Source organism: Microtus oregoni, unplaced genomic scaffold, assembly GCF_018167655.1.
Source record: "Microtus oregoni isolate MIOR12 unplaced genomic scaffold, Mior012 000022F_ref0000154, whole genome shotgun sequence".
In the NCBI taxonomy this organism is placed as follows: domain Eukaryota; kingdom Metazoa; phylum Chordata; class Mammalia; order Rodentia; family Cricetidae; genus Microtus; species Microtus oregoni.
This window is the reverse complement of record NW_024543081.1, coordinates 7,790,585-7,816,021: the sequence shown is the minus strand read 5'-3', so window position 1 is coordinate 7,816,021 and position 25,437 is coordinate 7,790,585. Positions and strand designations below refer to the sequence as shown.

Below are 25,437 nucleotides of genomic sequence, written 5' to 3'. Positions count from 1 at the left end.
CCCCTCTGGAAACAGGAAACAAAATAGATAAAATAAGCATATGTTATCAGTAAGATGTTCCAAACATAAATAAGGGCCAGTGAGCTGGGCCCATGGATAAAGAAAGCCCTTGCAAGCGAGCCTGACCGCTCAGTTTGTTCTCTGGAACAGCATAAAGGTAGAAAGAGAAAACCAGCTCCCAATGGCAAACATGAATTATGAAATAAATACTCCTATATAGATGTCTTCTATCCCTATACATATACATATGCCAAAAAAAAAAACCCAAAACACCCACACCATCATTTGCAGCTTTTAAGGCCTGGTCATGCGTGGATGAGGTTTAAAAGGCACAGCTGTCTGGAGGGGCTAAGACCTGAAACTGTCCCAGGAAGGCCACCAGATGAGAGGAGTGGTACTTCCTGCTGTGTGCTCTCCCAACGCCAGGGGCTCCTTTGCATTCTGCCCAGCCATGATCTCCCCACCCCGCATCACTTCGCAGTCTGCTTTCCACCTGGGCCTCACTGGAGGTATTGATAACGTTGCTTTTAAGGCAGAGCCCAATCAGCCGCACTCCTTCAGTACTGGTGGGCAGCGGAATTCACAGCTTTCCCCCGGGAAGAATTACTTCATTTCCTACATTACACAAAGATGTGGCATGATTTGGGGCCTGTCAGGCCAGGCAAATCCAGAAATGGGAGCTGCACTATACGGGGGATGGAGGTGGCACCGTGTACTGGCTCTGTAAAGAGCTAGGAGCGTCAGTCACGTCTGTCCCCATCAGAGCCAGTGACTGTGGAAAAGTCTGTCTGGCCTCTAGTCAGGTTACCATGTGAAGGTCACTAGGCGCCTTCTCCACGGGGCCACGATAAGCAGTGACACTCAGCTCCTCCACTGACCAGTGGCTTTCGGATGGTCACACAGACGTCTCTCTCTTCTTTTGAGCGTAGATCGGCCTGGCCTTCTAAACATAGGATACATTGAGAAGATGCAAGAGGGTATCGTGCACGTGCTCAAGCTCCACCTGCAGAGCAACCATCCCGATGATACCTTTCTCTTCCCGAAACTTCTTCAAAAAATGGTGGACCTTCGGCAGCTGGTCACAGAGCATGCGCAGCTCGTGCAGGTCATCAAGAAGACCGAGTCCGACGCAGCACTGCACCCGCTACTGCAGGAGATCTATAGGGACATGTACTGATTTCTCCTGAGATGGCAGCCATTGCCACCGTCCAGGGACCTCTGAAGTCTGCAGCCCCACACAGGAGAGTGGGGATTTGCACAGACGACCACCCTCCTACCCTTGGAGATGAAGAGGGCTGAGCCTAGGTAATGCAGGCTCTTCCCACGTCTTTCCTTTCTGAATTGGCACTTCTAAGAACACCTGTTACTCAAACGCTGGTGAGCGGAGGCTAATAGGATTCAGACAATCACAGGGAATGGCAATCCCCGGGCTGATCGTAACTGGTCCCGCACTAATCAATGCATATTTCTCTACATCGCGTTTATAATTTGTCCCTATAATTAATGTGTAACCTCAAAGTCTGAGTGTTTTCGTCTCTGCTCACTGACCTTCTGGCTGTGTGTGCCCTTGTAAATCCTGAAAAAACTAATCTGCACTTTTTAACCAATGTCTGATACACAAAGACAGGATGAGGCCCGAGCGAGCGACAAGTTCTGCAATCCTGTTCATGTTAACCCCATAGCATGTTGGCATGACAGCAATTCCAGAGATGGAGTCGCAGAAGATCTGTCAACGCTCCTCTAGGCCCCCTCTGGCAGCTCCTTTAATATGACACTTTATGGCTTTTTTGTTTTTAAATCTTGATGGGGAGATACTCCCTGGAGTGGAGAAGGCAAAGGTGACTTTACTACCCAGGCCGGGAGGGTCTGGTCACCCTGGAGAACAAGAGGCAGGGGTGTGATGTCCTTCCCCTTCTATCTGTACCCAATAGAAGATCTCACAACACTTGATTGGGTTTTTGTTGTTGTTTTGTTTCAAAGAAGTAGATGATAAAGTCCCTTTTCTTCCATCCCATTGGGCAAGCAGTGCTGACTACCTTCAGGAGAAATAGTTGGCACAGAGAATTCCCAGACCTCACGGACCTGCTAGCACCTGCCCTCCAAGAGGGTGGCTGCATTTTTCTGATCAGGGTGTATCTTTTGTGCCCCTTCCCATCTTACAAAATTTTGACTCTTCTGAAGTCACATTATCTGTTATTAAAGAATGATCAAGATGGATACTGCCAGGGAGTTGGGGATGTAGCTCAGCTGGCAGAGGACTGGCTGAACCCTAGTGCTGCTTTCTGCTGGGCATGGTGGCGCGCGCCTATGACCTCAGCAAATGTTTAAGGTCGCCTTCATATGCACACTTAAGTTTGATTCCAGTCTGTACTGCATGAGACCCTGTTTTCTTTTAAAAATATTGATGCAGATAAAATATTCAAGATCAGCATTATGAAGACAGTAAAATGAATAATATGGCCATGATATTTCAAGTAGGAAAAGGGGAAAATTAGGGTCAAGACATGGTTTAAGATTTGCACACTTATGGCTGAGTGGTGGCGCACACCTTTAATCCTAGCACTCGGGAGGCAGAGGCAGGCGGATCTCTGTGAGTTAGAGACCAGCCTGGTCTACAGAGCTAGTTCCAGGACAGGCTCCAAAGCCACAGGGAAACCCTGTCTTGAAAAACCAAAAAAAAAAAAAAAAAGATTTGCACACTTATGGCTGAGTGGTGGTTGTGCACATCTTTCATCCCCGCACTCGGGAGGCACAGGCAGGTAGACCCCTGTGGGTTTTGGGTCCAGCCTAGTAGGGCCAGTCTGGTCTACAGAGTTAGTTCTAGGACAGTCAAGGCTACACAAAGAAACCTTGTCTCAAAAAACAAAACAAAAACAAATAGAATGAGTCTTTTTCTGTCCCGCCAGCCAGCTCCCAAATAATGACACAGAAACTTCTGATTAATTATGAAAGTTTGGCCCATAGCTTAGGCTTGTTCCTAACAAGCTCTTATAACTTAAATTAACCCATTTATATTAATCTATGTTCTATCACATGGCATTACCTCTCTTCCATCTTGGACCTCCCGTTTCCTCTTCATGTCTCCTGGAGTCTCTAGAGTGCTGAGATTCCTCCCCCTCTTCCTTTCTCTCCCTGGAAATCCAGCCTATACCTCTCCTGCCTAGCCATTGGCCATTCAGCTTTTTATTACACCAATCACAGCACTACATTGTCATACCGTGTACAAATATCCCATGACATCCCCCTCTCTCTTTCTCTCCTTCCTCCATGTCTTCTTTCCTCTCTCCTATTCTTTCTCACTTTCCTGCTTTTCCCTCTTCCCTTCCTGCCAGACAAAGGCTCTGCTGGGTAGCAGTCTCTGCAGGCAGTCTGCCCAGGCTCTCAGGAATCAGTGGCAGAGCAAATCAGTTCCATAAATGATCCCAGTGAGGATTGAGCTCATTCGGGAAGGAGCCTGCCTCTGTGGCACATGGCATACCCAGTCTTTGGTCCTTCCTACAGGCTAGAGCTGGTCCTAGGTTTAAAGGGTCAAAGGTTGGATTCCAGTTCCAAGTCTCTTCAGTGCATCTGTCCCCAACCAGGGTAGACTTCTGTTCTGATGAGCCTTAGACAAATGCCACTCTGGGGTAGGTGACCTTGGAAAGAGAGTTTTGAGTCATAGGTTTTTGGAGTAGCCATGCACTCTGTTTGAACTTCCATAAAACCTATAAAAGTAGCCCCTTGCTGTATGCTTTCAGCATGGACCACACAGCTGACTGACAGCTCTGTGTCGGCTTGCATCAGAGCTGATGCTCAGTGGTGTTCATGAAATGTGGTGTTCTCAGAGCCTCGTGTGACTGCCAATGAGTTACCCCAGGGAAACCAGGAGGGACCACAGTGGCCTTGGCTTGGAAGTCACTGACTTTGTGCACTTTCATTAATAGGAAGGATATTCACGATGTGGTCACATCGTGATAGGATCTTTCAGGTCCCCTAGTCAGATTTAGCAAGGTGACAGTCACCCAAGCCTTGCCAGGTCAAATACTGTGGCACATGTAGGAACGATAAAGTGGATAGCTATGGTCTGCAAGGTGTCAGTGGCATCAACCAATAGCCCAGTAAGAAATGCCACCTTGGTTCCTGGAGCTCTAGAGCAAGGGTGTGGAGCCACTTCTCAGCAATGAAGGCAGAATTCTCCTGGTGCCAGACTCCTTGGAGACCAGTAGTCCAGATCAAGTCCCTCCTCCTCAACTCCTGTGTCCAGGAGATGTATGTGTCTCTGTGAAGGAACATTTGCTGTTAAAGGGAGCTTTAAGGATGCATTTGTGCAAAAATGGCTGTTATCTACTGAACTGAAGTCTACCTGACTTCCTCTGGGACCCTGTCTGCTCCATTCCGCTAGCCTCTCCCTCCACACCACCTCTTTCCAATCGTCTTATAGGCCCTTCCCCAGGAGAGATTCTTTTTTTTTAAATTTATTTATTATATATACAATATTATGTCTACATGTATGCCTTCAGGTCAGAAGAGGGCACCAGACCTCATTACAGATGGTTGTCAGCCACCATGTGGTTGCCGGGAATTGAACCCAGGACCTTTGGAAGAGCAGGCAATGCCCTTAACCGCTGAGCCATCTCTCCAGCCCCCCAGGAGAGATTCTTGAAGCAGATCTTCAGCAAGCATGGCCCCTGGGCTGCTCTACACTCAGCTTGTATCTGTCTGATTCCAAACATATCTCACCTTGAGCCTTTATCAACACACCATGACATGGGTATGCTGGACACTCAGCAGCCTGACACATGGTGGAAAGCGATGTTTGCCCTGCGTCCTTGGCCATGCATTTTGAAAATTTCTTGCTGAAGTTCAGCTTAAAGGTTTTCTGGTGTCCCATAAGATTGACTAGTCTTTGGCCCAGGGCCTCCTAGAGCCAGAAAGCCCACGACCTTCGCAGAATCTCTCTTTAACCTTTGTGGCCTTTCGAGATGAAGATCCCACTAGAAAAATGCAGCACCTGCCTACAGCTGCTCACCCAGCTTGCAGAGTAGGTCACAGCCTTTGAAGGGGTGAGAACAGGAGCCTAAACAGATCTTCAAGTAGATACCACCAACCTGATGGTTAGAGGGCCAGCCTGGTTTCCCGGTGGCCCACCAGGTACCACTCTGTCCCCAGTCCCATTTGTATGGCTGACACCCATGAACAGAATCAGGTAAGAATATCAGAACAACAGCCTGACTCAGAACAGAGATGGCTGTTGTCTTTCTCTGAAAACAACAGCACACACTAAGATCTGCATCAAGACAGGTTTGGGTTTAAATGAGTAGATCATGTTCCTCACTAGCCTCCTCTGAGGAATGCATTGGCATCTCTGGTTTTTCCTCAGTGGAGTGGGCTTCAGGCTCATCAGACCCCAGCCAACAGCTGTCGCATCCATGTCTCAGAATCTCAGAGACATGAGAAAAAGAGTGTGTTGCTTTGCTCCCCTTTTGTCAGAGAGAGTGGTTGTATAGTGAGGTTCACCTTTTGGGAAGTCCTGTGCCAACCGGAACTGACCAAACTGCTTCCATGGTTAGTGTCATGTCTTGACCACATGGCTGCCAGGTGGCAAAAGAAAATGAGAAACATCAAGTTTTACGTCATAGACAGCGACCAGGCTCAGTTTCATTTTCTTTTTATTTAAAAGTTTCCCAGTTGAGGTCAAATATAGAAACTCTGGAATGATCTGTGAAGAGAGGAGATAATGGTCTCCTCTTTTCACATCTCTTTCCCCCTTGTCCAGCTTCAAATTCATTTGTTCAGTGAAACATGCTTCACCACTGGGGCACAGGTCACCCCTACAGTGGTGAGGCCAGAGCAGAGGCAGATGGGTATCTGGGCTCCCTGGCCTGCAGGGGGCACTTGGGCATCTTTCCCAGACCCCTGGGACTCAGTGTGTATCAAGTCATGTAGAGTCTGGATTCAGGCCCTGAAGACCAGCAAGTGGCTGACCCTTTCCTGGTAAAGTTGTCACTGGGAGACATTTCACTTTTTTAAAAAAGGCTCTTTTGTCAGGCCTGAAACCAAGTGTACCTCACAACAGATGACTGCCACTTGGCTCTTTTCTAGGAAGATGTCAGTATTATCATGTCAAGTGTCACTATGTTTTCTGCACTGAATGAAAAAGAAATTATCTTTATAGCTATATCTTAAATACTGTGATTTCTGTTTTTTTTTTTTGTTTTTTAAATGCTCTGATACAAGCAGTTGACTAGCTTGTGATTGTGTGTCTGATTGCCAACACCTGGAATCTTCTAAGTCGGGGTTCAATGCGGTGTATGTTCAAAGCCTGGCCCTTGAACCTGCTGGACCCAGGAAGCCCAAATACACAACAGCACCACTGCCCATGAGCACATGCCCCACACCCGAGCTGTGCACTCTCTCTTTCCAGTGTGGGCATCTGCTCCTTTAGTCATTGTTTTTTTTTTTTTTCTTTTTCTTTTTCTTCCCCCTCGCAACAAGTGCAAGCCAATCTGTTTGTATCCATCTCTGCCAGCCAGGCCTTCCTGAACCCTGACTGGAAGTCACTAACCTTACACTGACGTTGCTATCAAGGCTACTACTGAGTAGGCTTGTAGGGTTAACAGCTGCCCGCTATTCAGGGAATTGTTACCTGTAAATTACCAAAGAACTGTGGTGATCTGAGTTGTTCCACTGTGTCTCCATGTCATTTCCAGTCTCTTGGCCACATTGCTCCTTGGTGTGTCTTTGTAACACCCTCCAAGACCCACAGTGCCATCCCACTAGAGCCCAAGGGGAGGGGTCTGACAGACACACACAAGGACATGCTCATTTCCAAAGCAAGGTCTGAGCCAGCTTTCTGCTACCTGCTCACTACTGTCCATGTGCCATTCTCTCAGAGATGGGGGCCTGCAGCCCTTCTTCACTTCTGTGGTAAGAACGGTCCTGAACAGGGATTGTTGAGCCAGTGCTGGCATCCTCTCCCACCTCCCAGCTCTTCGTGGATACAGGGCTACCCAGGACATCAGGAATCCAGGGTGAACACAGAAGCACAAATAGAATTTACTAGTCACATGAACTGACTGGTTCCAGGCAATTAGAAAATGGCTGTAACTTAACCTTAATTAAAAAAAAAATATTGAGTCCTCTTCATTTTCTCCATAGGAGATTGAACTGACTGTAGGCGTTGATTTATATCCTGAATTTATGGGAACCTGTATGTTTGGAATGTCCTACTGTAAGACTGATGAATGTAAAGAGTTAATTTCAGGGTACAGTTTTGCCTTAATGGTTTTAAAAAAAATAAACTATTTTTAAAACTTAGTTGGTTCGTTTTGAATGCTGCTGGGACATGGCTGGTTTGCACAGACCGAGCCCCACAGACTGGCCCCGATGGGATGTACTGAGTGTCCAAGTAGGTCAGTGAAAAGGTTACTTAAACCATTAGCTTAGTCTTCAGGTCTTTAATTATAAACATGGTACAGGGTCAAGGTTTAAATCATTTCCCAGACATGTGACACAGAATGTGACGTAACCCTTGAATACCCTTGGAGGCTGATTTCCCTACAGACATGACATCATGCTACTTGGAAGTCCTGAGAGAAGCCGGGTGTCTCCCACAGGTACATCTACCGGGCGTGTCTACCAACTGTCCACCGAAGGAGGCTCCCTTTCCCTCACTCTTGGCCTCCACTAGAGGCCAGTCCTGGAGCTGCAGCTGGATCCACTCCGGCTGTCTGGCTTCAGTCTTGGCCACCTCCTGGGTTCCCAGGGCTCCGGGTACTCCACAGTTCAGAGAAGGCCAGATACACAGCTCCCAGTCGGAACCCTGGCCGAACCAGCCCGGTGCTCCACTGGAGGAGGCCCTGCACATGGTGGTCAGGGATGGCTGGAAGGCCTCTTGGAGGCACCTTTTCTCTTCTCCACATCCTGCCGGATTTCCTGAGGGAAGGCACTGATATTCTCCTGAACGCAGGGGAGGCAGACCCTCTTGGAGTAGAACAGGCTGCAATCCTGTGAGAAGAAACAGGGTTAGAACATGGAGGGTAGGGGCAACACAGCACTGCCGCTCCCAGGCAAGCCCCGCTCCGCCACACCACATAAGACACAGGGAGAGGCAGCCACCAGAGCAACAAAGGGATGCACCAAGGGCTGGCAGAGTGGCCACCCTGCTTGAAGTTCTGAGGAACGATCCATTGCAATGGAGACCAGCTTACTAACAATGTATTGTTTAATCCAAGAAAGGGGAAGATGCCTGACATTCTTGGGGGCAACTCCCACTTCTGCTTCCCAAATACAGCCCAAATCCAGGGAGTGAGCAACTCGAGGCTCCTCAGAGGCTGGCTCCCAGCCCACTTTTCCAGTCTGTTGACCTCAAACACTCCCTCCATAGTCTTCCTGCCAAGTCATGGGACCTGAGGCTCCTGCCACCATCCCCTACATCAACCAGACAGCCTAGAGAGGAGACAGTTGTCGGGTATGACCTGTGGCAAGGCCCCTTGTGTGCGCTGACCCTGCAGCAGGTACCAAGGGGTTCCCAGACCCTATGACGACTGCAAGGCCCAACCTCAGGCTGAGACACTCTGTCTGCCCTCACTGGCCCTTTCCCTTTGCCCTTGTGTCCCCAAGGCTAGGCTAGCTGTCATCTAAGAACCCTCACCCTCTCTCCACCTGGTGATCAGGAGGTTCCCAGATCTGTGGGGCAAAAACAGGAAGTCCCCAGGTATACCTACCGGGCCCACACACACCAGCCTGCCGCACACACTGCACCGTGAGCCGAGGACCAGAAACCTTGCCTTGTCTGAGGAGAAGGGATCCTTCATGATGTAGCTCTCCTCCAGGAGGCTGCAGGGAGAAGGGACACTCCCCTGTGAGCCACGGCAGGGCTGCACGGCAGCACCAGGAGCCTCAGCTGGCAGGAACTAGTCAACCTGAGCAGTAAGGTAGTGGCAGAAAGGCTGGCAGCTGGGGGACAGGCAGGACCTGAAATGTGACCTAGCCCCAGCTCCGCAAGGTGCAGTGGAAGACTCCCAGTGCATGCCAGAGCAAGTAGGATTCACTAGGTGGGCTCATGAGGTCAACGGGGAGCACACTCTACTCCATGGCACATACATCAGCATGAGAGCAACTGAGTGGCATGATCCTCCAGGGACGCAAGGGAATTGAGCCTGGTCCCCTGTTGCTTTGTCATGAGTCCAGAACAAGCCAGCTTTCTCACATAATGTGTTTGATGAAGGATGAGCCACAATCCAACAAACAAGCTTAGAACTATCTCTACTCCCAACCTGCATGAAACAGACCTTCAGAAAGCTGGTCCTTAGGAACCACTAGGTACCCACCCAGCCCCGAATACCATCAGCAAGGACAGCACAGGGCAAAACGCCACAATGCTCCTCCATTGCTGTTTGACCTGGGCCACAAGGCTTCCATCTCATAGAGCAAGTGCTTAATTGTCCGCTGCACCTACAGGGAGGGCAGGGAATCCTGGCAGAGTTTTTCAAAAAGCTTTCCAGCCTCACCTGGGGCTTCCCTGGGCTACGCCTGGAGCATCCAGAACACGGGCAAGGACTGATCTAGGGTACAACACAAAGCCAAGTACACTCTCCACACAGCATCCTCCAAGCAATGCTGGACAGAGCCTCTGGAGCACTGGCTCAGAGCGCATACTCACACAACAGCCTGGGTGTCTGGGGGCTTCTGCCCCACGTAGCTGTAAGGAGCTGTCAAGGCACAGAGCTGGCACTCAAACATGCCCAGGGGGCGGGGTTCTGCCTCAGATGCCATCTTCTGTAAGACCAAGAGGTAGGGGCATCACCATTGGAACCGAGAACCAGCACCCTTCAAATCCACTCTGCTTGCTGTGCATATTCTCATCCACAAGATGCAAGCCTCCTTGACATGTAAGCTCAAACTCAGAGCAAGTAACATCTACTCAATGCCACCCAGGATTGCCAAGTGATGAGATGAACTGCGGCTAGCCTGGGCTACAAAACAAAGTGAAATCAGAGAATTTGGTTTTCATCCCCACATGCTTCAACTAGATAATTTACTTTGTATTTACGTTCGTTTATTTGGAAAGAGGATTGTGCATCCATGGAATTCATGACAAGTTCAGAGGACAACCTGCAGGAATTCTCTCCTACAGTATAGGTCCTGGGGATTGGTACAGGGTCATCAGCCTTGGCAGCGAATGACTTTAACCTCTGAACCATCTCACCAGCCATAATTTTTTAATTTTATTTTTGTTGCTTGACTGATTTTGTTTAGGTATGCATGTGCGTATTAGTCAGGGTTCTCTATAGTCACAAAACATGGGATGACTCTCTCTCTTTCTCTCTCTCTCTCTCTCTCGTGTGTGTGTGTGTGTGTGTGTGTATACAACAATTTATTGGTCTGTCTTACAGTCTGTCATCCAACAATGGCTAGCTGTGAATGGAAAGTTCAAGAATCTAGCAGTTGCTCAGTCCCCTGAGGCTGGGTGTCTCAGTTGGTCTTCTGTATGTTCTAGAATCATAAAGTAGGGGATTCCAGTGAAGGAATGGATGTGCTGACAAGGTGAGAGCAGGTAGGTGAAGAACGAGCAAGCCCTCCTTCGTCCACTGTCCTTACATAGGCTCCCCAGCAGAGGGTGTGGCCCAGATTAAAGGTGTGCTTCCGGCCTCAAGATCTGGACCAAAGGCATGTTGTCTTCTTGCCTCAAGATCCGGATCACAAGTGTGCCCTCCATTTCTGGATTGTAGTTCATTCCAGATACAGTCAGTTTGACAACCAGGAGTAGCCATCCCAATGGGCCACAGAACCAATGTGGAGTCAGTTCTTACCTTTCACCAAGTGGGATCTGGAGATCAGTTTCAGGTCAGGCTTGGAAGCAAGGCACCTTTATCTGCCGAGCCATCTCACCAGCCCCTATTTGGATAATTTCTATAGACTTCCTTCAAGTTCACTGGCTTTATTCACATAACTGGTAGGCCCCTTAAGTTATTCTTCCTCTCTTCCTGTCTACTGTTCTTTTTCTCCTCCTCTGCTGAAACCCCCATGTGTGTATGCATGTTATGTGTCTTTTCCACTGGCATGTTGAACGTGTTAACCATGCTTGTTTTAAACCTCCCATCTGATAGTTGTAACAACATCTGAGCCATGTCTGGTTCTGCACCTATTGAGTATCTTGTTACTTGGCAGCAAGGCTGTCTCCTTGCTTTTTCTTGTGTCTCAGTCTGGGTTATAAGCCTGATTTGTCTATAAAATGGTAGAGGTAAAAACAGTATTTAGGACCCAGAGTGGGCATGTATGTCAGGCCTGTGCTGTTTGATGCTGAATCAATCTAATGAGAGGTTTGGCTTTCCTGGTTGTTCTTCTGTACTGGCTTCGAATTTCTCTAGCATTACTTGTGCTTAGGTGTGAGATTTATTGGCCTCTCAGATACTATCTAAGGACAGATTCATGTGCCTCCTGCACATTCCCTTCACTGGAAGAATCTTCACTTGCCATTTTGATGGCACTTCTATACTCAGGTGTAGCTAAGGTCTTGGAGGACCTACCTCCCTGTAGATTGCTGGCTAAGTGGTCCACCGGCAAACAGAGTTTGATGAGTTCAAGAAAACGCAACTGACAGATTTTATGGCGCCGTATCGAAATTCCTACCTCGCCTTTCAAAGTTCCCACACAACCCATCAGCAGCCCCCCCCCCCTCCCCGCCCCATCTGTGCCCTCCTCTAACCCTCCAGGTCCTGCAGATTTGGAGCCAGAAGGCACAAGCCTTGGAAACTGGCAGGGGTTCCAAATGATGTCTAAAAATGAAAATCCTATTTTGGGTGTGCGCGAACCTAGCTAGCTCTGCTTGGTATCTCAACTCGCACGTCGCAGGCCTGCTGCTGGGCACGTTGCCCTCGCAGCAGGTGACAGTCAGGGGACAGTCCCAGGATAGCGAGACTCGGCCAGAGCCTCCACCTCCCGCTCAGTCTCCCGGGTCAGCAAGGCTCCGCCTGGCGACCAAAGACACCTACGGCTCGGATCACCCACTAGCCACCCGCGCGCAGCCCTCCCCTCGCCCTCAGCGGGGTGTTAGGCCAAACGCCTCCCTCTCAGCTTCCAGAAGCGCCGAGGCGAGATCTAGCGAACCCGGCAGTGAAGAAAGAACGGTGCCGCTCACCACGCGCGTCCCCGCGACACACGACCACGCGCACTCACCACCTCCCCGCCGAAAGTACCACGGCGCCTGCGTGACCCGCCCACAACCCTAGCTCCACCCTATAGCGCATGCGCGGCCCGCCCCAGATCCTCCGAGGCTCCGCCCTCGGCCCGTAGCGTCCGTTCAGTCCCTCCCGGTGGAGCGGGTGGCGATTCCACCCGGTCTCCGCTGTGGCGTGTCCTTGTCGGGGAAGAGCTTCACTGGCCGCTTCCGTTTCCACTGCTGATGTCTAGAGGTTGTGGATCTCTGCTTGAGCTCTATCTGGGCTTCTTCAGGACAAAGCGTACTGATGGCAGACAAAAACAAAACCAATTCTTCCTAAATTTTGCTTGGTGAACCAGTGAATGTATTGGGATTATTTACAGAGCTAAGGATGACTGAAGTAATTGCAACATTGAAAAGCGTACCCAGTGGGGTTAATGACTTGTCTGCACGACTTGAAGGCAGCTCCATCTGCCTCCTGCAACAATTGCTAACTGCTTTAGTAACTTTGGGAAGAGGCTTTGTGGATATTATTTTTTTGTTTGTTTGGTTTGGTTTTGTTTTTTCGAGACAGGGTTTCTCTGGGTAACCGAACCCTGGCTGTCCTGGAACTCACTTTCTGGACCAGACTAACCTCGAACTCACAGAGATCCTCCCGCCTCTGCCTCTCAAGTGCTGGGATTAAAAGCGTGTGCCACCACGCCTGTCGTGGATAGTCTTAAATTAAAAGTTTGGTGAACTTTCTGATTCTCGTCCATCCTCCTCTGCCCCCAGGAGAGAATGTTTCCATCTACAGAAAAGGGAACACTATATAACACTTCGCTTCTTTCTATGGCCAGTATTTCTGCACTTCTTGAATAATGTTCCCTGAACCTTGGAAGGGGTCACATAGAACTCTGATTACTTTCTTTCACTTATGGTTGGGCATTGGGCCGCGATGCCATAGGAATAGGTATTTACAGCTGTTTGGCTGGTTTTGAGTCTCATTAACTACCACTGACTGCAAAAAGAAGAGCAGCAGTAACTGTGGGTAAGAAAGACAAGTATTTTACGGGCATGTCTGTTCATTTAACCAAACAATAGTACTCTCCCCACCAGAGCCTATGACCTCCAGCCACAAGTTTTTGCCAGTTTTATAGTTCCAAACATGGGTTCCTTCCTGGGGAGCCTTAAATCCAATCAGTGTCGTCTACATTCACACCGGTTTGCCATGATTGCACCAGCAGACACCCCTTGCCTGGCGTGGTCGTGTAATGAAATCCATAGCCAAGCAGGACTATTGGCAATAATTCTCCCTCTGCAGTGTGGGCTCCTCCTCAGTTTTGGCATAATTTCTCCATGTCCTGCGATATATGTGTTTTCACCTAATTTAGCCATGCAACCAACATTAGTGGAAATTGCCTTTCTGGTTTCTCGGATTTAAACGGTTTTGTTGGCTAGCAACTTGTAGGGACACAACCTGCCCTTGACTGTGTGGGATTTTCTTTCAACCAACCCTACAGCTTCTGGGGAGGGTTTTCTAAACATGCAATGTCCTTTCTTTACTGTTGCTGTGCTGTTCTTCCAGACGCATCTCCAAGACATCTGATGGCCAGCACTATGACATATATGTAATAAAACCCTCTCACAGAAGATGGGCAGAATCACTGCGCTCCTGCCGTTTCAAGCAAGTGCCAGTTGAGTTTGAGATTAGGCAGCAGAAGGGATTCTGTAACAAAGCCATTCGCAATGTACAGTACAACACAAAACAGCCGGGCTGTTGAGTGCTCCGCCCTAAATGGGACATCTGTAACACTCGCACCCCCAGCAAGGCTCAGGGAACATCTCACAAGAGGGGCCAGAAAGAACTTAAGAGCAGAGAGATGGCGGGGGAGGGCATTGTGACATGCTGTCTTTTGGGCATGGCGTGGCCATTGGCCTCATGAGTTCACAGCAACCGAGTTTACCTGTACAAGTCTACACATAGGACCAAGCCAGTTAACATTCCAGCATGGATAGGGGAGGGACTCCTGTGGCTCCACCCTGTCTCGGGAGTTATTGGCAACTGACTGGCTACTGGGGAAAGAAGTGTCATGGTCCTAAACGCATCCAGAGTAGGCGGGACTTCGGATGAGGTTGATGATGGTGGTGGCAGCACGAAGGTGGGAAGAGGAAGTCTTGGGAAAGTACAGAAGGAGTGGTAGGAGTGGGTAGATTCCAGGTATATACTTCTATGAATTTTAAAATAAAACTGAATATGGTGATACACACCTTTAATCCCAGCGCTGGGGGGAGCTGGGATTTTATTTAATTTTTATTATTTATTTATTTTTTGGTTTTTTCAAGATAGGGTTTCTCTGTAGCTTTGGAGCCTGCCCTGGAACTAGCTCTTGTAGACCAGGCTGGTCTCAAATTCACAGAGATCCGCCTGCCTCTGCCTCCTGGGATTAAAGGCGTGTGCCATGGCCACGAGGCAGAGGCAGGCAGATCTAAATAGTGAGTTCCAGGACAGCCAGCTCCTGTCTCAAAAAAAAAAATAGAGAGTGTCTTTGAAGACACAGATGAGTCTTCAAAGTCGCAGGACGCTGCTGTGAGTCTAGTGCAGCCGTAGCCTCGCTTGTGTGTTTCTTTTCTGGCCCTCACCTTCAAAGGCAGCCACAGATACGCCTTGATCCCTTACACAGAAATCACTGCACAGGTCACAGAAGAAATCTCAAGTTTAATTCATATAAAACTTAAAGTGGCGTCACCATAAAGACGCATGCCTCTGGGTAACAATATAATAGTTGTTAGCCCTTTGTTCTTCGTGAACAGTGAAACGCATTCCCTTCCTCCTAAATCATCTACCCAGTCACAAATGTACCCCAACGCCCAAGTCATCGGACACATATTGTTATATTCAGAACAGGTACCATGTTTCCAAAACATGGACCTTTGTGCGCCTTTGTTGGCAACAGCTGTGCTTCTTGGTCAGACACTGTTGCCAAGTGCACTAGAAATGCTTATTCTGAAGGGATTAAGTGGGAAGTTTCAGATCCCTGTCCCCTGCTCTGATCTCTGCATCTTCAAACTCTAAAGCCAGTCCTGGCACTCCCCGAACTGGACCCCTCTCACCCGGGCCTGCAGAAAGGCTGGAGGAGAGAGGTTTCCCAGGCATGGTCTGCAAGGGAGTCTCCCAGGGAGACTGGCCAGTTTGCTTCTGCTTAGAGGCTGCTGGCCTGAGGCTAAATCCACGATGGGACCTGACCAGCTCTTTCCCTTGAGGTTGGGTCTCAAAATCAGTGGCTGCCACTCCTCCATACTGCTGCAGGCTTCCACAAAAGGAGTCCCTGAATCCCATCCAGAGGGAATCCCACCTTGCCATCCTCTTTTCCCCCCAATATTCCCCTCTGCTCTGGGCTCAAGAGCAGAGCCCAGAGCGGGGATACTCCAGGTATGGATATGTGCATGACCGAGCCATCAGGACATTCTTTGGTCCCCTTGACAAACACCTAATGTTTCGGGACAGTCTTGCTTGTGGCCCTTCCAATCCTCACCAGTCAGACAACAAGGTAAGCCATTTTCTTCCCATTGATGTTTCTGGTCTTCAGCCCCAGGAACCGGCGATTGTTTTTCTCTGGCTGCCCATACATCATGTCGACCAAGAATTCGGATTGGTCTTTGTCCCTAGATCGGGAGGTGAGAAAGTCAAACCCAGATCTTAGATTATCACACAGGTAGGTTATTGCCTCCGCCTCATCTGATGGCTCCTCATACACAGGCTGCTTCATCTCATCGTAGGCAGACAGAATCAACGCCTGAAACAAGTTGATGAAGATACAGATCATCACCAGCATAAAAGATGATAGAAACAGGACCCCAAAAACCTTGTTGCTGGAAAATTCTGTGTTCTGAAAGGCTGACACGCAGTAGGAGAAGATGGTTTGGGTGGCGTGACTGATGTTGCTATAATTCCATTCGTGCTGACCGAACACCAGGTACCCAAAAACTACGTACATGAAGGCATACATAGATACCACCAAGGCCACATGGAAGATGCCAGGAAGGGCAGCCTGGATGGCCTTCTGAGCCAGGCGCACATCATAGAAGAATCTGGAATACCTGAGTGTCTTCAGTATGGTCAGAAATAACAAGAAAGCCAAGATGATCCTCATGGAATGATCAAGCCGAGAAACAGCATGGAAGGGGATGAAGGCTCCAGGGTGAGTCAGGTAAAGCTGGACCATGCTGGTGGCCAGGAGGTGCTTCTGGAAGAACAGTAATATCAGCAGGGTAAACATGCACTTCAGAGACAAGTTGAGCAGGTTGTACACACTTCTTAAGTAGGAAGCCCTTTCTTGCGTAATGACGTAGCCCTCGTCCACAATATAGGCACAGAAGAAAATGAGGATGGCCACATACAGGTAGGTTTCTGCTGAAGTTTCTCTGTTGAAATCAGATAGCGAGAAGGAGTACACAGAGAGGCTGGAGTTGACGACCCCTAAAGGAGAGACTTCAAATACAACTGAAACGCTACACACCAGACCGGCATCTGGATTCAGGGTGGTCAGTTCCACAATCACAGCCCAGGTCATCTCATCAAGCCAATTCTTTCCCTCAAGTTCCTGGAGCCTCAGTGTGGAATTGGAGATCTGCTCTTCTGGAAAGAAATAGAAGGCATACCCTCCAGATCCATAGGTGTTTAACACTCCGTAGGAATGATACACCCATTTCTTCCCAGGGGGCTTGTAAGTAAATCCATCACTGCTTTTGCCTGTAGTCCGCTTGCCAGCCTTATTCCAAACACTGGAATAGTGTTTTGTGTCTTCTGGGTCAATGCCGTACTGCGGGTGACAATGGATTTCTCTTGAGATGCTTCTCTGCGCAAACTTCTTGGCCAACAGACAAGTTTTGTTGCTAGGTTTGGCCCTCACTTGCCTCATAAGTGGAAGGCCAAGGATTTTGGAGGAGCCGTCTGGAAGGAACGTTGGGTTCAGGTTGTTGTGTAACAAAGGCAGGAGCACACTGTTGAGCCATGTGTAGATGTCACCCAACTTCATCACGGTGGCGAGACCCATGGAGAACTGATGGCCAATGAACTGGTTATAGAAGAAGCTGTCTTTATGGCGCAGGGTGACAATGAGGAGTAGGAGAAGGGTCAGGAATATGAAGTGGGTCACGAGGTAGCTCAGGAACAAGAGGGACCTCCTCCTGGTCCTCTTCTTCCTCCTGAGTATTTGGATTTTGTCATCGCTGATGGGCTGGTATATGCTCGAGCTTCGGAGGTAGTCCATGTCCTCATGGAGCTGCTGCATCTCCTCTGGCGACATCTTCGCCTCCTGCAGCCTGATTTCTGTGTAATGGTACTTGCTGGACCATGAGAGGTTTTTACAGTACTTGGGGTTTTTTGTCCTGGTGCTTGACCACAGTAGAATCTTACATGGTTGTACAAGGAAGACAGACTGACAGAAGGAGCAGAAAGATGCAAAGAGCCACTCTACTGACTTGTCATAGCCGTACGTCAGGCCATAAAATACAATAAGGAATGATGATATGCCAGAAGTGGCAAACACGAAAAACCAGGCTATATAAGTACACCACCTGGGCAGGATAATCTGGGTCTTATTTTTAACGGGCTCAGGAGTATTTTGCTGGGTTAAGGAGTCCCTTGAAGACGTGTCTTCACTGTCTCCCTTACTGTTACTGAAGTTCCTATTGGACTTCTGGGTGTCTGGGTCCTTGCTGTCTGCTTTCTTACTCTTCTGGGAGGTCTTAAAGGCCCTCTTTGAAGGCTTTTCCCTGGAAGCAGACGTGGACCTGGTAGCTGTTTTGGAGAGAGCCTTCACTTCATGTTCATGCCATTTGTCCAGTCGCTCTTTCCAGAACATGCCTTCTTCTGACATCAGGGGGTGCTTCTGAGGTCCCACCTTGTCTAGACTCACTCGAGGTTTCTTCTGGGAATAGGTGAAGAAAAAGGTTATCACTATTTGCACGGGGATTGTGATCAACACACTTTCGATTCCTATCATCATTGACCTGATGATGCGCCCCTCTATGGATTCACTTTGCTCATTTATGTTCAGATTGAAAAACATGATATTACAAACGAGAGAGCTTAGCAACATGGCCAAGCAGCAGGACAGCCGCTGGAGCCTGTTGACTGGTTTGGGGACAACGTCGGTGAAGACGGAGAACCACATGTGGTTTTTCCCAAGCTGATGGCTCAGGTCAATGAGGAAGAAGTCGATTCTTCTCAGAGGTTCATTCGGGTTGGTGACAGGAAACGTGGCCTCCAAAGTGGTGTCCACAGAGAGCCACCTTCGGCACATAAACAGCCAAATGCGTCTGCTGAAGAGATTTTCTACTTTGATGCGACTTAGGTACCAGCTAGGCGCTTTGCCTTCGTTGTCGTGCCACACTCGGATGGAATGGATGTCCCCCAAGTCATGCTTTGTTGTTAGGAGGAACGTGTTGATGCTTCCTCGGTAGAGAGTTCTAAAATAGGGATGGGTTAAGCAATGCACGTCACTGGTACTCTCTGTTCCCATAAGCTGGATAAAGACGTTGGCTCTGGTTCCAGACCCCAAGCGACTCCCAGTAAAGATGGTAATCAGGTAGCATATGCTATCAAAAGGATCATTGTCAGGCAGTATTACCACATGGTCCCGAAGATACTGATCCATTACATCCCTGTGCAAGGCCCAGAAAGCAAAAATAACGTACAGGATTATAATGAAGAGCACAGCCAGGAAGGTTGCGGGGTTTTGGCTAAGTTTTCTAATGATGGTTAGCTGCAGATCCACGGGGTTGGGGATCACGATCACCTTACCAGTCACAAAGTGGGTGTGCAGATGATGGTAGATCAGCTTGACCGAGGCCAGCTGCCGCCGGCTCCGCCCCACATTCCTGCAGATGCAGTGGACTCGTTCCCATGTGGTCTTCTCACCCAACACACAGGTGCCTTCTTGCCAATCACCCTGGATCCCATACAAGTCCAAACAGTGAACCATGAAGAGGGCAATTCTCACTAGCTTGTTAGTGGGCCTAAAGACAAAACGAGGTGCCTGCAGGACCACGGATACGTTATACTTGAATGAATGGCTGCGTTGAGCTATGATTCGAAGCAAAGATGATGGCAGACAAACCACTCGGGCCTTCTTGACTGGACAGGTTGGGTCAAACAGGCCACTCCACTTGGCAATGGGGGGGATGTCATGAGGTACTAGGAAAGTGGCAACCAAATTGGTGGGGGTGACCTTACTGCCTGCATATACCAAGGCCTTGAACAACACTGTCACTTTTGTGACAATTTGAATCAGCACCTCCCCAGTTCTTCTGCTGTCCACCTCAAAGCTAACTCCACCAGTTGTCAGCTTTGAAAACCCAGCACCCTCAAGGGCTGGTCCCACCATGAGGTTAAAACTCGCTAAGGTCAAGTCTTTTCTAGCCATGTACACTTCCGCTACATCGGGTGTGATCTCTATGACACTACCGTTATCTGTGGCTCCTGTCATTCTGAACCCTACCACATCTGAAGAAATGTTTTCTGGGTAAGTTAACCAAGGAAAGGGGTCATTGGTGAACTCACAAAACATCATTGAAACTGGAGCCTTCGGAGGTAGACCGGGAGCTCTGCTTGCAGTCAGTGTCGCAAGGAGGCAGTCCGGGCAGCGTGTCTCGTTTCTGAAGACCCTAGCAGTATGCGAATTTTCAGCTTTCTCCACATACATGTTAAAGGTGTTGGTCCTCAGTACTGTGGTTTTGCTCCCTGGCACCTTGTTAGCCAGGATTGTGTCTGATAGTGATTCAACTACAAAGAAAGGGTCTTGGAACACATAGTAGGGACTGATTAGCTTAAGAAGGTTAGACAGACTGGTGAGGATGCCGGTGCCCACAATTTCAATGTGCCGGGTGTGAAAGTGTTTGTTCCTGCGTTGGTAGGTTTGCAGAGCTTGGTTTGCTTGCCCCAGCCGTAATGTGGCTCCCACCGAAAATGCTTGACTGGAGTTAGGGGCTTTCTGTGTTAATTTGGTGATCGCTATCACCACCTGGCAGATCTCATCCAGGGTACTCATGGTGGGCACAAAAGACTGATTGACAAGGTGCTCCAGGAACTGAGCTCTCTCATCTTGGAGCTCCGGCTCCCTCTTTATGTTATTCAAGACAGAAGCCACCACATAGATTAAGTAGCCTGCAGGCAGCCAGTCCTGCTTTTGAAGCAGAGTAGACAGTGGTGACGTCGGTCCCGTGGTGAAATTGAGCAGCTGCTGTAAAACGGTCTTCGGGGAGTCCCTGACAGTCGGCACCAATACAGTGGCTTGCAAAGTCACCTGAGTATAAGTCCCTAGTGAGTCGTAGACCTGAGCATACAGCCTCAAACTGTAGTGACTCGCCATCACGCCAACAGGAAGAAAGAAGGCAGGTGTTGTGGACTGTGTCCCTAAATACGCAATGGCCCCCAGTGTATTCTCTTCTACTGAACTGATTTCGCCAGTGCTCTCCAGCTCAGCTACTATTATCTTATACGTAAGGGGGAGGTTCTTATCCTTAAAATCACTACATTCAACAACAAACTTAGTAACCATCGAAATCCCTTTCGCTGGATTGATCTTGCACCTACCAACTTGGGGGCCCTGGTTAATGACAAAGGGATGTATCAAATTCAATGTTGCACCACTCCAAGATACTAGATCCAGAGAAACCCAAAACCCACGTTCCAAAAATTTCCTAAAGGCAAATGCTTTTATAGATAAAAAAGTCCCATTCCTCCTGGTGACAGCTTGCCCTGTCCAGTCAAACATCACTTCATGACCTGACCGAGACAAGATGGACCAGCTATAGAAATCCTGGCTGGAACAACCTGTGCAATCCAGAGACAGAGAGAACCGGTCGGATACGACTAACGTGGGGCCGCAATTTTCTACGCATGAAATGTGCGCCGTCGGCCGGAGTCCTTTCAGTACCTGTACGGTTTTATCTGCAAACGTAGTTCTGTTTTGTTTCCGTACTACCATTCTGAAGTAATACACCACGTTGCCCCTAAGAGTTTCTGGTGGGATGGTTAGTACCGGGCCCACTGCCCAAGGCCAATTCAGTGTATCCTGCTCTGGGTGACAGACATCTTGCTTGGTCACTGGTATGTAATTGTCATCATAGTATATAGGATTTGTGGTACAGTACCAAAAAAATCGGAGCCCCTGTGTGGGGATATCTGCCTCTGGGTCATAGGACATGTTTCCATTCAGGATCAGTTTATCAGAGAAATTCATAGTCACTTTGGCAGTTGCAGGAAGAAGAATCGCCTTCAGGGGACGTTTTATAACCCAAATGTAGATACTATCTGAGTCTGTCAGTGGGGGCAAGGTGAGGTCCCACGTGTTGATGGACAGCGTGAAGTTAAACACATACACCCCGTAAGACAGGGCTAATTTGGGGATGTGGATGGAGGAAAACTTCATCACCCGCACCTGCGGCAGGCGCACAGGTCGGTTCCAGTCAGGTGTGTCATTCACAGAGGCCACCAAAAAGTACAACCAATTCTTGCGAATGATCATGGCTTCAGGACAGTCCCAGAGCATGGTGACGTTGAGGGTGACTTCCTCATTCCTGCTCAGGATGAGGGGAGCGCGCTGGTCTTTCCTGTTGATCTTCACCTGCTGAATGGTACAGGTGGTCGTCTGGCAGGACACCGTAGCCGTGGAGGCTGCAGGGTCCGAGGAGTTGACTTTCAGGAGGACACGCGCAGCTGCGCCCGAGGGACACCTATGGGGCAGCGTAGGGCCCGCGCGGCGCGGGGCTGTGCGCGAGGACAGGCCACCGGTGCCACCGCCCCGGACGCTGCTCTTCTTGCCTTGCCCCAGCCCCGGGGCACTCCTGAGCACGCCCGGCAGCCCGCGAGGGCTGGAGGATGGCGGCAGGCGGCCCAGGCCCAGGCCCAGTCCCAGGAGCAGCAGCGCGGGGCCCGGCCACATGGCTCCCCCAGGAGCTGCGGGGCCGCGGGGCGCAACGGCCGTGCTGCTGGGCTGGGCCGCGAGCGCACCGGGAGGGGCCGGGCGCGTAGCCGGCCGCGGGGCAACGTGCCCCGCAACACTGGAATAAAGTGGTCCACGGAGCATCTGGGGCTCAGACTCCACGAGGCAATGAGTTCCCAGGGGGAGTGGGTTTTCAGGGACTGCGGATTTCTAGGGCTTAGTGAGTTTCAAGAAGAGTGTGTTCCCAGGGGCGGTTGGTTACCAAAGGGCAGTAGGTTCCCAGGAACAGTGGGGTCTCAGGGTCATCAAAGGTCTCAGGACCAAGGAAAAATACTGAACACTGCGGCGTGGGAAATCACAGAAAAGTGGGGGAGTGGGTCCCGGGGAGTCTCGGGAACAAGGAGGATCGTAGAGCTGCTGGGACCAGGGCTATATCACAGGACACTGGAGCGTTAAGGGCAGTGCCATTTCCAGAAGGGCAGAGACAAGGTAGGTCACTAGGCGCTGGCCAGCAGCCTGGCTCAAGACTGCTTCCCACTGCCTTTTTTCTTCCCACACTGGTGTAGGCTCCAGGATCAGGGCTTGCTAAATGAGGTTAATCCCGCTCCCTGCCCCCACCTCTTTTCTTCTTTTTAAAACTGGACACACCAAAAAAGCTTCTTAGCAGAAATTCCGCTCCCACGGGAAAACCAGTTCCAAAATAATGTAATCAGGAAGACCTTGCCAGCGCCTCAGCTCAGTCTGGGGACATTAGACATTTGTTCTTGTTTTGTTTTGTTTCTTCCCTCCACTTTTAAATGCATTATTTATGTATTTGTTTGCTTGTTTGTTTGAGACGGTGTCATCCCAGGAACCAACTGAATGAAGATCCTCCTGCCTCAGCCTCCTCAGCCTCCTCAGTGTTAAGATCACAGAAGTGTGTTTGAACTTAGCTAAAAATAACTATGTAATTTAGTGGGGAGAAGGTTACTGGAGATAAAACCTAATCTGGGAATGATAGACAGGGGCTGTATCCCTGAACCTTTGGGGGCATTTCTTCTTCTTTCGTCTTTCTTTTTTCTTCTTTCTTCTTCTTCTTCTTCTTTCTTCTTCCTCCTCCTCCTCCTCCTTCTTCTTCTTTTCTTCTCCTCCTCCTCTTCCTTCTCCTCCTCCTTCTCCTCCTTCTTTCTCCTCCTCCTGCTCCCTTTGATTCCCTTCTTCCCCTTTTTCAAAGGTGTTCAAAATTATAAATTTCCCTACTACGCAGTATTTAAATACATCCTACGTGCTTATTGTATTTTTGTCGCCTTTCTGTTAAAATGTGTCTAATTCCCCTGGTGCTTTATTTGTACTCATGAATTACTTATCCCAGAGGGTGTTGTTAGTTACAAACATTGGGGGTTTCTGCAGAAACCTTATGCGTATTAATTTCTAATTAACTCTGCTGTAATTAGAGAGTAGATTCAGGATGATTTTTATTCTTTTAAATACAAAAGTTGCCTTAATGGCCACTCTGGGGTCCCACTTGGTATATGTTCCATGTGAACAAATGTGTACACTGTTGTTAGGGTTGAACCTAGGACCTCATTCATGCTCCCCGGGCCCTCTTAACTGAACTAAAAAAACAACCCCCCCCCTTTTTTTTTATTTTGATACAGGGTCTTGCTAAGTTTCTCAGGCTGGCCTTGAACCTGTGATATGCCTACCTAAGCCTTCTGAGTTGCTGGGTTGCACTACCGGGCCCAGCTTAAATGATAATATCATAATTTAGAGACTGATTATATGCAGCCTGTGGGTAGTGGTACTCTCATCTTTGATGTTCTTCCTGAGGTTTCGGCCGGTGCTGTAATTTCTAAGTGAAGTTAATTTCCTACCTTGGGAGTGGAAATTTCTATTTCACACTTCCCTTCTGGCATTTCTCACTGTGCATTTTGGGGACTCTATTGGTTGGTGAGTGTATGTAGCTTTGGGTTGATGTCTTCCTGACAGATTGCTCCTCCTGCCACTATGAAATGTGTCTATCTGGTAACAAGCTTTGTCTTGAATCTGTTTTATCTAAGTAGCCAACAACCCTCCTTACTTCCTGTGTGGCGATCTCTCCCATTTGACTTCGGTGTTTGATAGGGGTTTGTCTCTCCTTGTACTCAGTCACTGTTGGCTTGTCATTAAATTCTTTAAAAGATGACCATCTAGTGTCACTTCTGATAAATGCCATTATTGGCTGTTGATGCTTTTCCTTTTCTTCTTTACATGCTTTATTTGTGTGTGTGTGCACAAACATGAATGTGCACAGTGCATATATGGAGGTCAGAAGGCAACTTAGAGAAGTCAGTACTCTCTTTTCACAGTGTAGGTCCAGAGGACCAAATTCAGGTTGTCAGGTTGGGTAATAAACACCTTTAACTGCTGAGCCATATCACTGGCCCACTCTTGTCTTGTGTGTTCCATTAATTCATTTAACACTTTCTCAGATAACCTTTGGGCACCAACATTTTCCTAGGCTGACAAAGAGGGTGAGCAAAATTAATTAGGCCCTTGAACACGGGACCCTTTTGCCTCTGTTTCCCAAGTGCTGGGGAAATTGTGGGGAAGGAGCAGGGAGATGCCTGAGGGGATCATGTGACTTGCTGTTGGTTCCAGATTACTGCCAACAGAGTTAGGGAACAAAACTGTCAGCTAGATGATGCTGCCAAGAACAGGCATAACTGTGGGCATTTGACCTACACTGGAAAAGTTCATCCAGGAAAAATTCCCAAGGCATTCCACTTAATTTATTAATGTAGACCACATATTAAGACCTCTTTTTGTAAATTATCATTCTGAAATGGGAAGGGTGAGATTTTTTTTTTTTTTGATTTTTGAGACAGAGTTTCTCTGTAGCTTTTGGCTCCTGTCCTAGAACTAGCTCTTGTAGACCAGGCTGACCTTGAACTCACAGAGATCCGCCCGCCTCTGCCTCTCGAGTACTGGGATTAAAGGTGTGTGCCACCACTGCCCGGCTGAAGGGTGAGAATTTAAATATTGTATGCTCTTCTGAAACCCAGCGTGTTTGATTGCTTATCTAAAACTTGCTTGTCACAACAGACACTAAAACTAAGTGGTGGTGGCGCACGCCTTTAACCCCAGCACTTGGGAGGCAGAGGCAGGTGATCTCTGTGAGTTCGAGGTCAACCTGGTCTACAAAGTGAGTTCCAGCACAAGAGCTATTACCCAGAGAAACCCTGTCACCAAAAAACCAAAACCAAAGAGAGAGGGGGAGTAAAAACCAAGACAATATCTGAACTGTCTCCTAAGTCTGAAACATCCGACTCTGTGTGGTAAGCTCTGTGATGCAGGATGTGAGGGTGACCTGGCTGCGACATCTTTGTCCGCAGTAATCGCCAGGGT

General features: G+C 48.9%; 3 protein-coding genes across 6 annotated transcripts in view; 1 reads left to right on the top strand and 2 right to left on the bottom strand.

Moving 5' to 3' along the window:
• The window catches only part of Ppara (peroxisome proliferator activated receptor alpha), a 66,504-nt gene extending 63,588 nt beyond the window's left edge, over nucleotides 1-2,916 (top strand). For both annotated transcript variants that reach the window (XM_041671920.1, XM_041671919.1), the window contains exon 8: nucleotides 930-2,916. In XM_041671920.1, the coding sequence (XP_041527854.1) occupies nucleotides 930-1,177 (248 nt within the window). In that variant the 3' untranslated portion in view covers nucleotides 1,178-2,916. The remainder of the gene's footprint in view (nucleotides 1-929) is intronic.
• A 4,699-nt stretch (nucleotides 2,917-7,615) lies between these two features.
• On the bottom strand, nucleotides 7,616-12,190 carry Cdpf1 (cysteine rich DPF motif domain containing 1). Of its 3 annotated transcripts, none has more exons than XM_041671918.1 (4): nucleotides 12,160-12,190; nucleotides 9,644-9,759; nucleotides 8,706-8,817; nucleotides 7,616-7,986 (listed from the first exon to the last, which is right to left on the bottom strand). In XM_041671918.1, exons 2-4 carry the CDS (start codon nucleotides 9,754-9,756, stop codon nucleotides 7,852-7,854), a joined length of 360 nt encoding a protein of 119 aa, XP_041527852.1. In that variant the 5' UTR covers nucleotides 9,757-9,759; nucleotides 12,160-12,190; the 3' UTR covers nucleotides 7,616-7,851. The 3 variants fall into 3 exon arrangements, with proteins under 3 accessions (XP_041527852.1, XP_041527850.1, XP_041527851.1); XM_041671916.1 differs by having other exon boundaries at nucleotides 12,122-12,181; XM_041671917.1 differs by lacking the exon at nucleotides 12,160-12,190 and adding an exon at nucleotides 10,794-11,606.
• A 3,470-nt stretch (nucleotides 12,191-15,660) lies between these two features.
• On the bottom strand, nucleotides 15,661-22,071 carry Pkdrej (polycystin family receptor for egg jelly). Its single transcript, XM_041672580.1, has one exon. It carries the CDS (start codon nucleotides 22,069-22,071, stop codon nucleotides 15,661-15,663), a length of 6,411 nt encoding a protein of 2,136 aa, XP_041528514.1.
• Nucleotides 22,072-25,437: the final 3,366 nt, after the last annotated feature.

What these genes read in the sequence shown, in the direction of transcription:
- Pkdrej (XM_041672580.1), bottom strand. Translation starts at nt 22,071, where the DNA reads ATGTGGCCGGGCCCCGCGCTGCTGCTCCTGGGACTGGGCCTGGGCCTG.
- Cdpf1 (XM_041671918.1), bottom strand. Translation starts at nt 9,756, where the DNA reads ATGGCATCTGAGGCAGAACCCCGCCCCCTGGGCATGTTTGAGTGCCAG. An exon ending in CCAGACACCCAGGCTGTTGT is followed by an intron (nt 8,818 to 9,643) that starts GTGAGTATGCGC and finishes TTCTCCCTGCAG; the next exon opens with CCTCCTGGAGGAGAGCTACA. An exon ending in GGCTGGTGTGTGTGGGCCCG is followed by an intron (nt 7,987 to 8,705) that starts GTAGGTATACCT and finishes TTCTTCTCACAG; the next exon opens with GATTGCAGCCTGTTCTACTC.